Source organism: Gossypium arboreum, chromosome 3, assembly GCF_025698485.1.
Source record: "Gossypium arboreum isolate Shixiya-1 chromosome 3, ASM2569848v2, whole genome shotgun sequence".
Taxonomy (NCBI): Eukaryota; Viridiplantae; Streptophyta; class Magnoliopsida; order Malvales; family Malvaceae; genus Gossypium; species Gossypium arboreum.
The window spans coordinates 1169057-1183684 of record NC_069072.1 but is presented as its reverse complement, the minus strand read 5'-3'; the positions used below and the strand labels follow the sequence as shown (position 1 = coordinate 1183684).

The 14628-nt window shown below is 37.4% G+C and overlaps 2 protein-coding genes, 1 long non-coding RNA gene and 3 other non-coding genes across 6 annotated transcripts; 3 read left to right on the top strand and 3 right to left on the bottom strand.

The window, feature by feature from the left end:
• Window positions 1-5944: 5944 nt before the first annotated feature.
• Window positions 5945-6105, bottom strand: LOC128290921 (U1 spliceosomal RNA). The gene has a single exon (XR_008280700.1). It is a non-coding gene; the product is annotated as a U1 spliceosomal RNA (small nuclear RNA).
• Window positions 6106-6443: 338 nt separating this feature from the next.
• On the bottom strand, window positions 6444-6815 carry LOC108474944 (auxin-responsive protein SAUR21-like). Its single transcript, XM_017776972.2, has one exon. The coding sequence runs from the start codon at window positions 6759-6761 to the stop codon at window positions 6444-6446; it is 318 nt and encodes a 105-aa protein (XP_017632461.2). The 5' UTR covers window positions 6762-6815.
• Window positions 6816-10127: 3312 nt separating this feature from the next.
• LOC108474945 (auxin-responsive protein SAUR21-like) lies at window positions 10128-11082 on the top strand. Its single transcript, XM_017776973.2, has one exon. It carries the CDS (start codon window positions 10183-10185, stop codon window positions 10525-10527), a length of 345 nt encoding a protein of 114 aa, XP_017632462.1. The 5' UTR covers window positions 10128-10182; the 3' UTR covers window positions 10528-11082.
• On the top strand, window positions 10813-10974 carry LOC128291006 (U1 spliceosomal RNA). The gene has a single exon (XR_008280784.1). It is a non-coding gene; the product is annotated as a U1 spliceosomal RNA (small nuclear RNA).
• A 1140-nt stretch (window positions 11083-12222) lies between the features above and the next one.
• On the bottom strand, window positions 12223-14173 carry LOC128290188 (uncharacterized). The gene is made up of 2 exons (XR_008279835.1): window positions 13581-14173; window positions 12223-12459 (listed from the first exon to the last, which is right to left on the bottom strand). It is a non-coding gene; the product is annotated as an uncharacterized LOC128290188 (long non-coding RNA).
• On the top strand, window positions 13573-13735 carry LOC128290858 (U1 spliceosomal RNA). Its single transcript, XR_008280642.1, has one exon. It is a non-coding gene; the product is annotated as a U1 spliceosomal RNA (small nuclear RNA).
• Window positions 14174-14628: the final 455 nt, after the last annotated feature.

Sequence of the window (14628 nt, the reverse complement as noted above, 5' to 3'; positions counted from 1 at the left end):
TGTTTGAACTTAAAGTGCAGAACTAGGTTAGCTGCAACAGCTACGGCACTAGAATTATCACACTACACTGTCGGAAGATCAACCGAACCGAGGTTTAATTCCATTAACAGCGAGACCAGCCACGTAACATTACTAGTAGCTGCGGCTAAACTCCGATATTCAGCCTCTGCCGTAGACCGAGAAATAACATGTTGTTTCTTAGAACACCAAGAAATAGGTGTATGACCAAAATACACATAATATCCCGTAGTAGACTGACGATCATCAAAATCAAGCCCCCAATTTGCATCAGCATAACCAACCAAAGACAACCTATCAGATATTCGAAAATCAAGCCGTGAGAAAGAGTACCACATAAATACCGTAAAATTCGTTTTAACGCTACCATGTGGAGAGTAGTGGGGGCATGCATGAACTGACACACCCGGTTAACAGCATAAGCAATATCTGGCCATGTTAAAACAATATACTGAAGAGCTCCAACAATACTACGATTTTCAGTTGGATCGGCAAAAGGTTCACCCTTATCCTTAGACAACATAGCAGAGCTTACCAGCGGTGTATGACCACTTTTGGCATTAGTCATAGAACTCCGAGCAAGAAGCTCATGAATGTATTTGAGCTGACATAAATAAATACTGACGGAGGAAGATCTACTAACTTCAATGCCCAAAAAATAATGGAGCTCGCCCATATCCTTTAGAGCAAACTTATTGTGTAGCAGCTGAACAAAGCAATTTATTTCATCAGAGGAACTGCCAGTGATAACAATATCATCCACATAGACAAGAATGTAGAAACTGTGATCAGAGGAAGACCGAATAAACAATGAAGATCCGATTTTAACAACTTAAACCCAACAGAGACAAAAAACTATTTTAACTTGTCAAACCAAGCATGAGGAGCTTACCGTAAGCCATACAAAGCTTTAGTCAGACGACACACCAACTTTTCACCATTTGGACTAGATTGCACAAATCCGGGAAGTTGCTGCATAAACACGTTATCGGCTAAATCTCCATTCAAGAAGGCATTATTGACATCAACTTGCTAGGATGCCAACCCTTGGTCACAGCAATAGACAGGATGGCTCGAACGGTAGCCAGCTTGACTACCAGACTAAACGTCTCCTTAAAATTACAGCCAGGTACCTGAGAGCACCCTTAGGCGACCAAGCATGCCTTCCATCGACTAATTGTCCCATCAGGATTCTTCTTGATCTTAAACAACCACTTACAACCGATCGCCTTCCGGCCAGAAGGGAGGGGACTAAGTTCCCAAGTCGAGTTAGCTAGTAAAGCATCAAACTCAGCTTGAACCGCTAAATGCCAGTCTAGATGAGCAAGGGCCTCCTCAACAGAACATGGCTCAACCTCAGCTTTGTCTGCACATAATGGTTTGGGCTTAAATATCCTGACTTTAGACCTAGTAACCATAGCATGAGTATTAGCAGTAGAAAAAGGAGGAACAGGAAGCTGCTCAGGAGGAAAACTTGCACTAGAGGGAACCTACTCTCGACAACAGGTTCTGAAGTAGAATTGTGTTGAGAAGCACTTCACGAAGCAAGAGATCCAGGCAGAATTGTGGCACCATTACGGCTATCCACCGAAACCCTAACTGCAGTCTCAGGAGCTAGATGAGTCTCTTGAGGAACAATAGACCGAACAACAGGAACATACGTAGTAGAACTTAATGACAACTTATCACCGGTAGAAGTAGAAAACGGAAACAAAAACCGATGTTCATCAAAAACAACATAATGAGAAACAATGAACTTTCCATCTGGCGTAAGACAAAAATAGCCTTTATGATGCGGGCTATACCCCAGAAATGTAGACTGCTAAGACCGAAACTCAAGTTTGTGCTTAATAAACGGTCGTAAGTACGGAAAACAATAACAACCAAACACTCTAAGATGATCGTAAGTCGGTTCGCGACTAAACAGACCTTGAAACGGAGTCCTTCCTTCTAGAACCAGAGAGGGCAGTCGATTAATAAGATGAACCGCACTGCAGAACGCATAACCCAAGTAACTTAGCGGTAGATTAGCCTGAGCCAGAAGCGTAAGACCAGTCTCCACAATATGTCTGTGTTTACGCTCAGCAACACCATTTTGTTCAGAAGTGTGAGGACAAGAAACGCGATGAAGAATCCCCTGATTAGCTAAAAAGGAGGAAAATGCACGAAACTCACCTTCCCAATCACTTTGAAATTGCTTAATTTGTTTTCCAAACTGAGTGAAAATCATCTTTTGAAATTGACCAAAACACTCTATTGCCTAAGATTTGCGGCTTATCAAATAAATCTAGGTAAAATGACTAGTCATGTCAATGAAAGACACATAATACAAATTCCCGTCACAGGTAACAGCAGCTGGTCCCCACAAATCAGAAACAACCAATTAAACAAGTCAACATATTTAGTACTAGAATGTAAAAAAGGCAACTTATGCGATTTACCTTTCTGACAAGCTACACAAACACCACTAAGATGTCTTTTATTTAAAGAAATCTGACATTTTTCAAGAACAGTTTTTACAATATTATCAGCAGGATGACCCAGCCTTTTATGCCACAGGCTAAAAACATCATCAGTTGAAGAGCAACCTTGAAGAACAGTATTATGAACAGAAGAAGACGAACAACCCGAAGCTGCCGAGAAATGGTAGAGCCCATCACGAACTTGGCACTGCATTAAGATTTCCTATATCTGGATGTCCTTAACCACACAATACGAGGGGTGAAACTCAAAGAATACATTGTTATCAGTAGCAAACTTAGACACAGAAAGTAAATTCTTTCGAATGCACAGCACACACAACACATTCGAGAAATGTAGTAATTTCTGCTTCGTAAGTATAATTGCACTCCCAATAGCTGAAATTTCAATAGACACCCCATTACCCATTAAAAGAGAGGACGTACCTGAGTACGGGGTAGAACCATGCAAATCCGATCTCTGCAAACATGATGAGTAGCCCTTGAGTCTAGGCACCATGACGAACTTCCTACTAGCAACGGAACATACAAGTCAGTAGTATTAAAATTGGAATCATATCCAGTGGCATCAGAATAATCTGAAGCATGCAACTCAGGAATCCTGGGGGGAATCCCAACAAATTGAGACGAGTCATAGGAAAATGAATCCATATTAAACACGCGAGCACGCGGTTTTGTTCGCCACGGAGCTTCAGGAACAGTATGCTAGGATAGATCAACATTAACACAGTTAGCAGAGAGCCCAGGCATGGGGGGATCAGCATTCGAACGAGACCAACCCGACCCACTAAGCCCACTTGGTCTGGAAGCCAGCCACCATACGGGTGACCCAAAGAATCACCAAATTGTGGACCAAGAGACCGACGTCCAACACCAAAATCACGCCCATAAGATCCAAAGCCTAAAATTGGGCCATCAAAATTATTCTGCCCATTACCAAACCCACCAATTCCATAACCTTCATGTGGCCCACATGGAGCATTATCCACCCCACCATTCGGCCAAAATTGAGACTTCTAATTTTGACCAAAAAGCCCCCAATTTTAACCATTCACACGCTTCAGCTCTCCCCTAACCTTACCAAAAGTAGAACCACTATGACGATCCACCGACGCTTCCAACGGGAACTACCCATCACGATCATACCTGTAATAACAGCACTGCGCAATATGACTAAACCGACTGCAAATCTGACACAAGACTCGTGGACGGAAGCTTCGACCGCGGCCACGAGCAGACGAGTGACCACCGCGAAAAGCCCCGTCCGTCAACTACAACGGAGTCCCTTCCACAGTATTCGTAGCAACTAAAACCTCCTGAACAGATCTAAGTTGTCGAGTTTCACACTCAAGCAAAGCATCGACAAGTCGTTGGAAGGGTAACGAGGTCAGAGAGAGCAACGCCGAAGAAACAATAGCCTCATACTTAAAGGAAAGTCCGGCAAGAAGAACCGCCGTCCATTCGACCTCAGAGATTGGAGAGCCAGACACTGCAAGGAGAGCACACAAGTGTTTAATCTTATCAACATACAACCGAATAGAGAGATTACCTTTGCGAAGAGAATGAAGCTCATGCCACAACTGCGATTGCTTCGCAGTAGTATCGGCCGCGAACAGGCTATTCGCCATGAGCCAGACATCACCGATAGTCCGAACTTCCGTGAAAGAAGACAAAAAAGAGGAGCTTATTATGGACAACAGCCACGAGGTAAGAAGATTATCCTGGTGATCAAAAATTGATGCAGATGGATTGGTGACCAGAGTACCATCGGAGGACTAAACGAACCTCGGAGGAGCCGTCAATGTACCATCAAGAAAATCGAGCAATCCGTAACCACGAAAAACGAGACGAATCTGTTGTTGCCACTGAAGGAACGAGTCAACATCAAGCTTCACCACCTCGTGCCGGGGAAACGACGTGACCACACGATCACCAAGAAACACCGATCCATTCGGCTCAGCAGAACCAGACTCAGCGGAATGCATGGTGGCCATGCCCAAGACTCACCTTACGACTGATACCATGATAGAAACCTAGTAAGCTAATGAATACTTGAAGAGAGATCACAGAGAATAGAAAGATTTGTTCAAAGAATGATATTAATCTTTGCTTATCTTGAACTGTGCCCATATACACAATTATATACACTTGAGAACTCCTCACTATTGTTAACAATTTTACCAGCCTAATAACTGCCTAACTACCTAACAAATCACATTAATCACATGTATAATCTCATAATATAACAATATGCAGAAGGTAATAGGGTTATTATTCATTTGCAGTAAACTTATGCATTATCGATCCATCAAATATTCTTATATATATATATATCAGCCAAGCCATGTTTCATATATATAAAGAAAAAAATGGGTTTAAATAATTAAACCAACTGTAAAAGCTCATATATTGAGATCAGGTAGCCACAGTTGAAAAGTGTGTATATATATATATATATATAAAAGTAATCAATTGCTACTGTGGATTTCTTATTAGGTTGATGTCAAGTTTGTAGTATGATTGGCATTGTATATTCCAATGTACGGCCCTCTGGTTTTAAGTCTTAAACTGCTTTGGGAGTTAGCTTGTTCGGACAAGATGAAGCAGCTGGCATGTACTGCAACTAGGCCAGAGAATAGATAAGGTGAGGACAAGCCATGTGAATTATATATACGCAGAAGTTGCAGTTGCCAAATGCCAATACGGTGACAACATAGAAGCCAAACTATAAATGAGTTTGTTCAAATTGGAGATTATTGCAGATTAACGTCTCTATAGTCAGTAAATGCAAACATTATCGGCCTTTTGGATAAAACTGATATTTCCTTTACGAGTAACAGTTCATGTTGGTACCATTGGGGACCAGATAGAAGTAAAATGCTGGCAATGACACTTTTGTCTTCTATGGAACAAGTTTCATCATCAAGTAGACCACTTTGCTTCAGTGCATAAATCCTGAGTTCAGATTCAGAAGGGACAATCAACGACGTGGCAACATATGATATGCTAGAAAAGACTACTCCCTTGTCCTATCATTTTCTTGAGCACCATAATCAGCTCGTTCCTTATTTAACAATTATGGATGAGAAAATTAGTTGCAGACACGAAGGAACTAATACAAGATATTTTATAAATATTTATTAGGAATTGAAGTGATGCATGGAACCAAGAACCAATCAAGTGAGTTGATTTAGCTCTTTTTTGCTATAACATCCTCATAATGTCCATTCTGTTGAAAAAGTATCTTCAAATAAGAGTTGGTATGGAGCAGTTCAAGGAGTGATCGAGGAGGGTTTGATAAGCCACATCCTTAAAAGGACTTCAAGAGAACAAAAATATATATCACTAATTTAATTGCAAAAGCTTGAAACGTATCCATTTTTGTTAGCACAATTCGTTGATTACATTTTGTCCTCTAAACCGAGAAAGGTTGCAACTGAATTCGCACGAGGGCCGCTCGTACGCAGGCCCCAACTGCCACAAATTATGACGTAAGCTCTCCTACTTAAGTAGAACTTAGGCAAGCTCCCTTCCTAAGTGCAATGGAAGTCGCTTATCTAATTCAACAGACCTTCTAATTACCGATCGACTCCGTCCAGGTTTGTACGATGTAATGAAACAAGCTGCTTCTTATTTATAAGGCCTTGCTTGTGTTCCTTTCTCGTGTACTTTCTATGTGGGATTAGTGCTTCTTATTTATAAGGCTATAGGACTAGTTAAATTTCTCACTTCCACCGACTAATAACAGGTTGCAAATCAAGCAATAAAACAAACGCAAGGAAATACTATTTTGGATTCAAAGGAAATCCAAACAGGAACCAAAATTTTGGACCCTTCAAACTACTTTACAAATCTCAATACCATATACTTACAATGGAAGATCAAACTAAAAAAAAAACAAATGAGAACCCTCCGTAGGTTCAACTTCATTATAAGCTCATTGAATCAGGCATGGTCTATACGAGAAGTGAGGTTGATGAATTCGTCTTCATCACAAGGAATCATGAGACCACCCAAAGGATGATCAAACCCAAACTCTTGTTCAGCCTGATTCAACAAGGCTTGGAACAAAGGGTGCTTCAAGTATGATATCGGGACCACGAATCTCTTGTTCTTCTCTTCATCTCCGACATAAACAGCGAAATGGCCTTTCGGGACATTAACTGAACTTGATGTCCGATAAGAGCATTGGTGTTTAGAATGTGACCATCTTCGTATAGTTTGCTTTGCATGAAGCATCATCTCAAGCAACCGAATCCCCATTTGAACAACTGATAAGGAATTTTTGAGAGTATTGTAAACAAAGATAGTTCTTTTTTCTACACTTCTGGTCATGGTCTTTGGCTGTATATATAGAGAGGAGACAGATTACAAAACATCATTTTATCAGTTTGCATTTATGGAAACAAATCAAGATAATGTACTTTTGTCCTAGTGCTAGGAAGTTCAAATAACTAATATAAAAACGTGGGGTTCAAAAGGGGACCTCCAAAGTTACTAATTATAGAATACTAGCCCACTGGTTTTGACATCCATATATATCTGTGGTGCTTTTGTTACATGTTCCTCATTCGGTTTTTCCTTCTTTTTTTTTCTTTCTTATAATGATCGTCTTTGAACTTGACCTCCTCTTGTTCTTTGAATTGCAGTCCATATACATTTTCAATGCATTTCATGCTCAAGGTTAAATGGTTTTTAACTTTAAAAAACCAGCCTTTTTCCCTCTGGCTTTTAAATGATCATATTCAAATAATAATGTTTCATTTAAGAACCAATGCATGTAATGATGAAATTGGTGCTCGATATACCAAATATAAAAATAGCTTGATAATTTGAAAGGACTAAAAATGATATAATCCCACTTAACCAGAGAGAGCTCTCCCTGCCCCTTAGCTACGTCCAGTGTTGGTATAATTTATATATAAGTCCTCCGACGTTGTCTTTTATATTTTACTCATTGATGAAGTGTTTTGTTGCAGTCCATTAACTATACATGGAACTCATGCAAGTGCACATAATTAATTGTTACAGTCGATTTCATATAGGTTGATGTTAAAGTAATAGTATGATCGATTGGTATCGTAGCTTGGTGGTAAACCAGCAAGAACACTTGAACTGGTATGGTCTTGAAAAGTATATTCCCATGTACGGCCCTCTGTTTCAAGGCTTAAGCTGCTTCGGGTGTTTGGAGAAGGTGAAGCAAGGAGGCAGGAGGGACCGAGGGAGAATTAGATAGGATGATGCAAAAGTGAGCAAAGCCATGTGAGTTGCCAAATGCCTTTGCGCTGACAACATTAATCCAATATTAAATGTTTTGGGATAAACTACCAATTAGTTCCATAACTTGGCATCTTTTTCCAATTTGGTCCCTAGACGTGGCACTATGAGATTGTACACCATTTTCACCTGAAAATCTTTTAAATTTTTTATAATTTCTTAGTATGTTTTGTATTTTTTTAATATTTTATATAATATTTTAATTTTTTTAAGTAATAACATAACATAATCTCAAAGTGTTACATCTCTCACACCTTAACACAATTAAAGTTTGAGAGCTAAATTGGTAAAATTCGTTAGGTTCCAATATTAATGTCGACCAAAAAGAAGTTCAAGGATCAAGTTAGAAAAAGTTTTTAGTCTAGGATCTAAATTTCTAACCAACTAATATTTCTAAATGGCTAACCCAAGCTTGGCTTCTTATATTATTTTTATTTGTTAAAAATATAATTATTTTTATTTAACATGTAATAATTATATCTATTTTTATTTCATATATGTATGTATTTATTAAATTTCTAAACATAATCGACATAACATATTTTTAAGATAACAAAACAATATAGTATAATTAATTTAATATGGTATAAATTATATAAATATAAAAGAAAATTTCATATTATAAACTTGAAAATAAGTGAATGAGGCACGAGCTTTGAATTTTTAATATTTTTTAATTTTTTTGCTTAATCTCATTTTTCGAGCTTAATACTTTTGTTGAAACATTCTTAAATTTCAAGTAAAGCTTTGAACTTGAACAAATAGCCCGGTCTAAGGGTGGAATCGAACCGAGTTGAGTATGAATGTTGTCAATCTCGATACGAAATTTGGAGCTTGATACTCAACTCAAGCTCAATTAAGTAGTTTATCAATTTTTGTAATCAGGCTCGAACTTAAGCTCAGTAGGGTTGTAACATAATTTAGCTTAAGGTTAATAATATGTATTGAGGGCATAATGTAATTTAATAATATAAAAATAAAAAATTTAGCTTGATAAGCCTTGAGAGTAAAGGTGCTCATGGGCCGAGTTGGTCTGGGTTCGGGTCAAGTCTGTGCAAGGTATCTAGATCAATTTTCCAAGTCGGGCTTGGCCCGACCTAAAAATGGGCTTACTTTTTTTCCAAACCCGACCGTTTTAAGAAAAGTAAATCTGGCCCGACCATATTTGATTATTTTAGTTTAGTTTTATTTAAAATAATTTTAAAAATATATATAATACACTAAATGCACTAAAAACGCTAAAATAAAAGTTTTCTAACACATTAAAATGTATTTATATTAAAAACACTACCACAAATATAATAAATATTTTATTATATTAAATATAATTTTAAAATTTTATATTTTAGGTTATGTTATTTAGTTAGGTAAGTTTTTTAGGTTTTGGGTAATAGGTTTAATTGTTAGTGATTTAATATAAATATATATTTATTATTCAAATATATAATTAATATAATTTTTTTTAAGATAATATATTCAGGTCGGGCTAGGCTCAAGCAAAAAAAATATTGTCCAAGGCCCGCCCATATAGAAAATGGGCATTAAATTTTACCTAAGCCCATTTTTCAAGTCTTGTGTTTTTGTCCAAACCCTCTCTTTTTTAGACGAGCCTTCGAGCCTGGGCGAGTGGCCCAACCTATGAACAGATCTACTTGTGAGCCATTTAAATTGAGTATTACTAAACTCAAATTTAACTTGATTTATAGCTCAAGCTCGACTCGATAATGACCGAATCGAATTTGAATTTTTTTTCAAATCGAACTCGAATAACTTATGAATACTATGTTTCATTTATGTCTTTGCCGATCCTTAACCATTTAAATGGTGAACAAAATGGAAAATACAATATATGGATAGGGTTTTAACTTTTAAGACTACAAGATGTACGGATTTTGTTTATGGATTGGCGTTAGCCAGCAATTTGACTGACATACAATTTGCAGCGGCTAGCCATGCATACATAAGCATTGACTGACTGACTGACTCAACCGCCCTCCATATATCAGGCACCAATTTTACCTATTACATGCATTGGTTCTTAAATGAAAAACTTATTAATGGATAATTGTATGCAACATGTATATATACATCTACCGCAATTCAAAGAACAAAGTCAAACATTATAAGAAAGAAAAAAGGAAGGAAAAAATGCCAATGAAACTTTATGCATGATTTCCTGGATCTAGAGAAAACAGTCACTGACATAATAAGGAACATGCAACAAAAGAACCAGGTATCTGTGGAGGTGAAAAACAGTGGGCTGATCTTCTATAATTAGTAACTTTGGGGGTCCCCTTTTGGACCCCACGCTTTAATATTAATTGTTACAACTTCCTACATAGCACTAGGAACCTGAAGACCATGACCAGAAAGGTAAAAAAAGAACTTTGTTTACAATACTCTCAAAATGGGGATTCGGTTGCCTGAGATGATGCTTCATGCGAAGCAAACTATACGAAGGTGGTCACGTTCTAAACACCAATGCTCTTATCGGACATCGAGTTCAGTTAATGTCCCGAAAGGCCATTTTGCTGTTTATGTCCCGAAAGGCCATTTTGCTGTTTATGTCGGAGACGAAGAGAAGAACAAGAGATTGGTGGTACCGATATCATACTTGAAGCACCCTTTGTTCCAGGCCTTGTTGAATCAAGCCGAACAAGAGTTTGGGTTTGATCATCCATTGGGTGGTCTTATGGTTCCTTGTGCTGAAGACGAAATCATCAACCTCACTTCTCGTATTATGCATGCCTGATTCAATGAGCTCATAATGAAGTTGAACCTACGTGGGGTTCTCATTTGTTTTTTTAGTTTGATCTTGCATTGTAACTATATGGTACTGAAATTTGTAAATGAGTTTGAAGGGTCCAATTTTTGGTTCCTGTATGGATTTCCTTGCGTTTGTAGTCGGTGGACGTGATGAAGAACTAGCTAGTCCTATAGCCTAATAAATAAGAAGCACTAATCCCACATCAAAAGGACGCCAGAGAGAAACACAAGCAAGGCCGTATAAATATGAAGCAGCTAGCTACGTTGCAAAATACTTACCTGGACGGGGTCGATGGGTGATCAACAAGGCTCATGTCCTAGGTAAGCGACTTACATTGCACTTGGGAAGGGCGCTTGCCTAAGGTCTCCTCAAAGTAGGAGAGCCTACGTCATAATTTGTGGCAGTGGGGGCCTGCGTTCGCGCGTCCCCCTTTCAATTTACAGTTGGAAGTTTAACTTGTTTTTAGGTCAAAATCAAAGCTTTTGATGTATTTAAGTAGTTAAATGAGGTCCTTAAGGAATAAAATATCTATTACTTTCGGCAACCTATTTCTCTTTATGACGATGAAACATTTTCAGCAAGTACCGATAGGTAGCAGAGTTGTTTCCCTACGTGGATCGTCCCTTCAAATTTTGAACTCTGGATTTATGCACTGAATCAAAGTGGTCTACTTAATAACTAAAGTTGTTCCATAGAAGACAGAAGTGCCATTGCCATCATTGTACTTCTTTCTGGTCCCCAGTGGTGCCAACATGAACTGTTACTAGTAAAGCAAATATTAGTTTTATCCAAAAGGCTGGTAATGTTTGCATTTACTGAGTATGGAGACATTAAAGTGCCATAATTTCCAAGTTCAACAAACACATTTAATTTGGCTTCTATGTTGTCACCACCTTGTTGGCATTCGGCAACTGGAACTTCTGCATATATGTATATATATAATTAACGTGGCTTGTCCTAACTTATCTATTCTCTGGCCTAGTTGCAGTAAACGCCAGTTGCTTCATCTTGTCCATACAAGCTCACTCCCAAAGCAGTTTAAGACTTAAAACCAGAGGGCCGTGCATTGGAATAGACGATGCCAACCATACTACAAACTTGACATCAACGTACAAGAAATCCACAGTAGCAATTGACTACTCATATATATATATATACACTTTTCAACTGTGGTTACCTGATGTCCCATATGAGCTTTTACATTGGGTTTCATTATTTAAACACTTTGGTTAATATATATGAATATTTGATACACGATTTCCTGCACTGTTAGTGAATAATAACCTTTTACCATGAAAATGCATATATGCATAAGGGTCGTACCGGGTATGCAGGGCCTTTGGTAAAATTTTCCTTTAGATACTCAACAATTATAAAGTTTTAAATTAATAAAATGGTAAATTTATATCTCAAAAATTGAAATTCATTTCTAGCTCTAGTATAAAATTTCTTGTTAAATTTTTGGCCTGTAATACAACAGGAAACCAGCATCCAAGCTTAACCAGTGCAGCAACAACTTTTGTTCATTTGTAACTTAATTTAATTTCTTTGTAACGTGACTTCAAGTTAGTAGGAGTTGTTGCTGTTCATTTATGTTTGATGTAATAGCTGATATGTCAGCTTCTTTTGAGTGTAATTTTAGTTAAGCTTAAATCATGTATTAGTGGTAGCAATTAGATATTAGGTAACTGTCTTATTCTATTGTATCACATAATTTAGCTGAATGAAATGAAAAATAAGGAAAAATTCATTTCTTCTAAACAAATTTCTGCTTTGTTGGTAGTTTCTCTCTGCAAGTCTCAAGTCTTTGAAGTTCAAACTTCTTTTATTCCTCATCCCGATTTATTGCTTTGTTGCTTTAGCTTCTAATAGAGCTTCATATTTTATCCGGATAAATTACTCTTAACCCCAACATTTCTGAGGTATATGCGATGCAAAAAAAGGCCAAGTTCAAAGGTAATCATTATAAGAAAGAGAAAAGAAAAAAAAAAAAAAAACCCATAAATGTTGATGCACGGGATATAGAGGAAACTAGCCCCATAACTGAGAGTCACTGACAAAAGGAACATGCAACAAAAACTACCAGAGATATATGGATATGAAAATCAGTGGGTGGATACTATAAAATTAGTAGCTTTGGGGTCTCCTTTTGGACCCCAAGTTTTAATATCAATTATTACAAGACATCATGTTGATAGTTTTCATCCATTCAAACTGATAAAATGATGTTTTGTAATTTGTCTCCTCCCTACGTGGGTTTCTCATTTGTGTTTTTTTTTTTCAGTTTGATCTTCCACTGTAAGTGTATGGTATTGAGATTTGTAAATGAGTTTTAAGGATCCAAAATTTTGCTTCCTGTTTTTGTATTGACAAACTAATGTAAATAATGAAATTGATTAATTTATTACAGTGTTTATTCTTCTGGGGTAATTACTAATAAGGAGAATGATAAATTGGCTTTGATTTGAAACCCCAAACCGAGAAATTTCCACCACTGTAAGTCATGTCATTGCAGAGAATTATATAGCTCTAATGCAAATTTTATGTATTAAAGTACTCTACTGTGTAACTCCGTTATTGCAGAGAAGGAATGCTTCGAAAATTTTGAAGAAAAACTTGAAACCCTCTCTGTTTCTGCCATCTGAGATTCATTTCAATGCGATTGAAGCTGTTTTCTGCTATGGAATATTAATGATTTGTACTCAAAAACCTTGCACACCATATATACATATTTTCTTTACTGTGATAACAGAGAAAATAACTTGTTAATTTTCATGTCAGCAAAGGATTAAAAAAGCACAATTTTACCATGTATACATATTTTATGCAATCAGTTTGTAGTGAGTGAAAATGAGAAATTCAACTAGTATAATTTCTCAGGAGTCCGGGTAATTTTCTCTGTAAGTCATAAATCTCCACTCTGACTCACCCATGTCATTATGTTGGAATCACTAATTCCAGAGGGAAAGTACACACGAAAGGAACAGTAGCAAGGCCATATAAATGAGAAGCAGCTAGCAACGTTGCAACATACTTACCTGGACAGGGTCGATAGGTGATCATCATGGCCGATGGCCTAGGTAAGTGACTTCTATTGCACTTGGGAAGGGCGCTTGCCTAAGGTCTCCTCAAAGTAGGAGAGCCTACTTCATACTTTGTGGCACTTGGGAATTCTGCCTCAGCCAGATTTAATAGGCCTTCAAATAGAAGATGATTCAAGTCAGAAATAGGAATCATGAATCTGCTCTTGCTGGTTTCCCCCACATATACTGCAATATGGCCTTTCAGAACATTTTTTGTCCCCAACGAAGACCGAATTCTTGATGAAATGCTTCGCTAGCACATTTGCTTGGCGTTGGCTAACCCAACTAATTGTATACACATCTTAGAGTAGGAGTGGTAGAGAACTTAACTAATACTGAAACTAAACTTGAATTAAAAACGGCATATTTAGTACATAAACCGGTATATAGAAACATATATGTGTATAAGAGACTTAAACATGGTTCTGTTTTGTCTGTATCAAAGCAATCTGTCCTACCTTTCCAATGAAACTTAAGAAGATGCAAGGTATAACTTGTGAAACCATGTCCAAAGTACGGATTATTTGACCCCTTTGTTTTGAATTACAATGCACTTTCGACATCAAAGACGTGTACTGTCTTATGTTCATATTGATGATAGTGACCGAAGCATTGAACTTAGACTTGAAACTTAGCTGATCGATCTCCCTACGTACTAAACTAGCTTGGTTGTTGCAAACTTGCAATGTCTCTCGGTCCCATCTGATCACTCCGTGCTCACAGTCATTCAATATTTACTTAACTTCTTCAGTGGTTCTTCAATGTCCAGTCTTTTTCGTTTCGTTAGGACCCGAGATTATTGATGACTAGTTTAGCTAAAATAAACCTGTACGTTTCAAACTTTTGCAATAATATCAGTGACATTTAGGACTATCATTGAGTTTCCTGATTTGAAATAAAGCTTTGAATAGAATATATTGACTATTCAGGTTAGACTAATTGTTTTTGCATTTGCATGTTGATTTTGAATACTGAATGGGAGTGAAAAGGTGTTCAAGTTTTA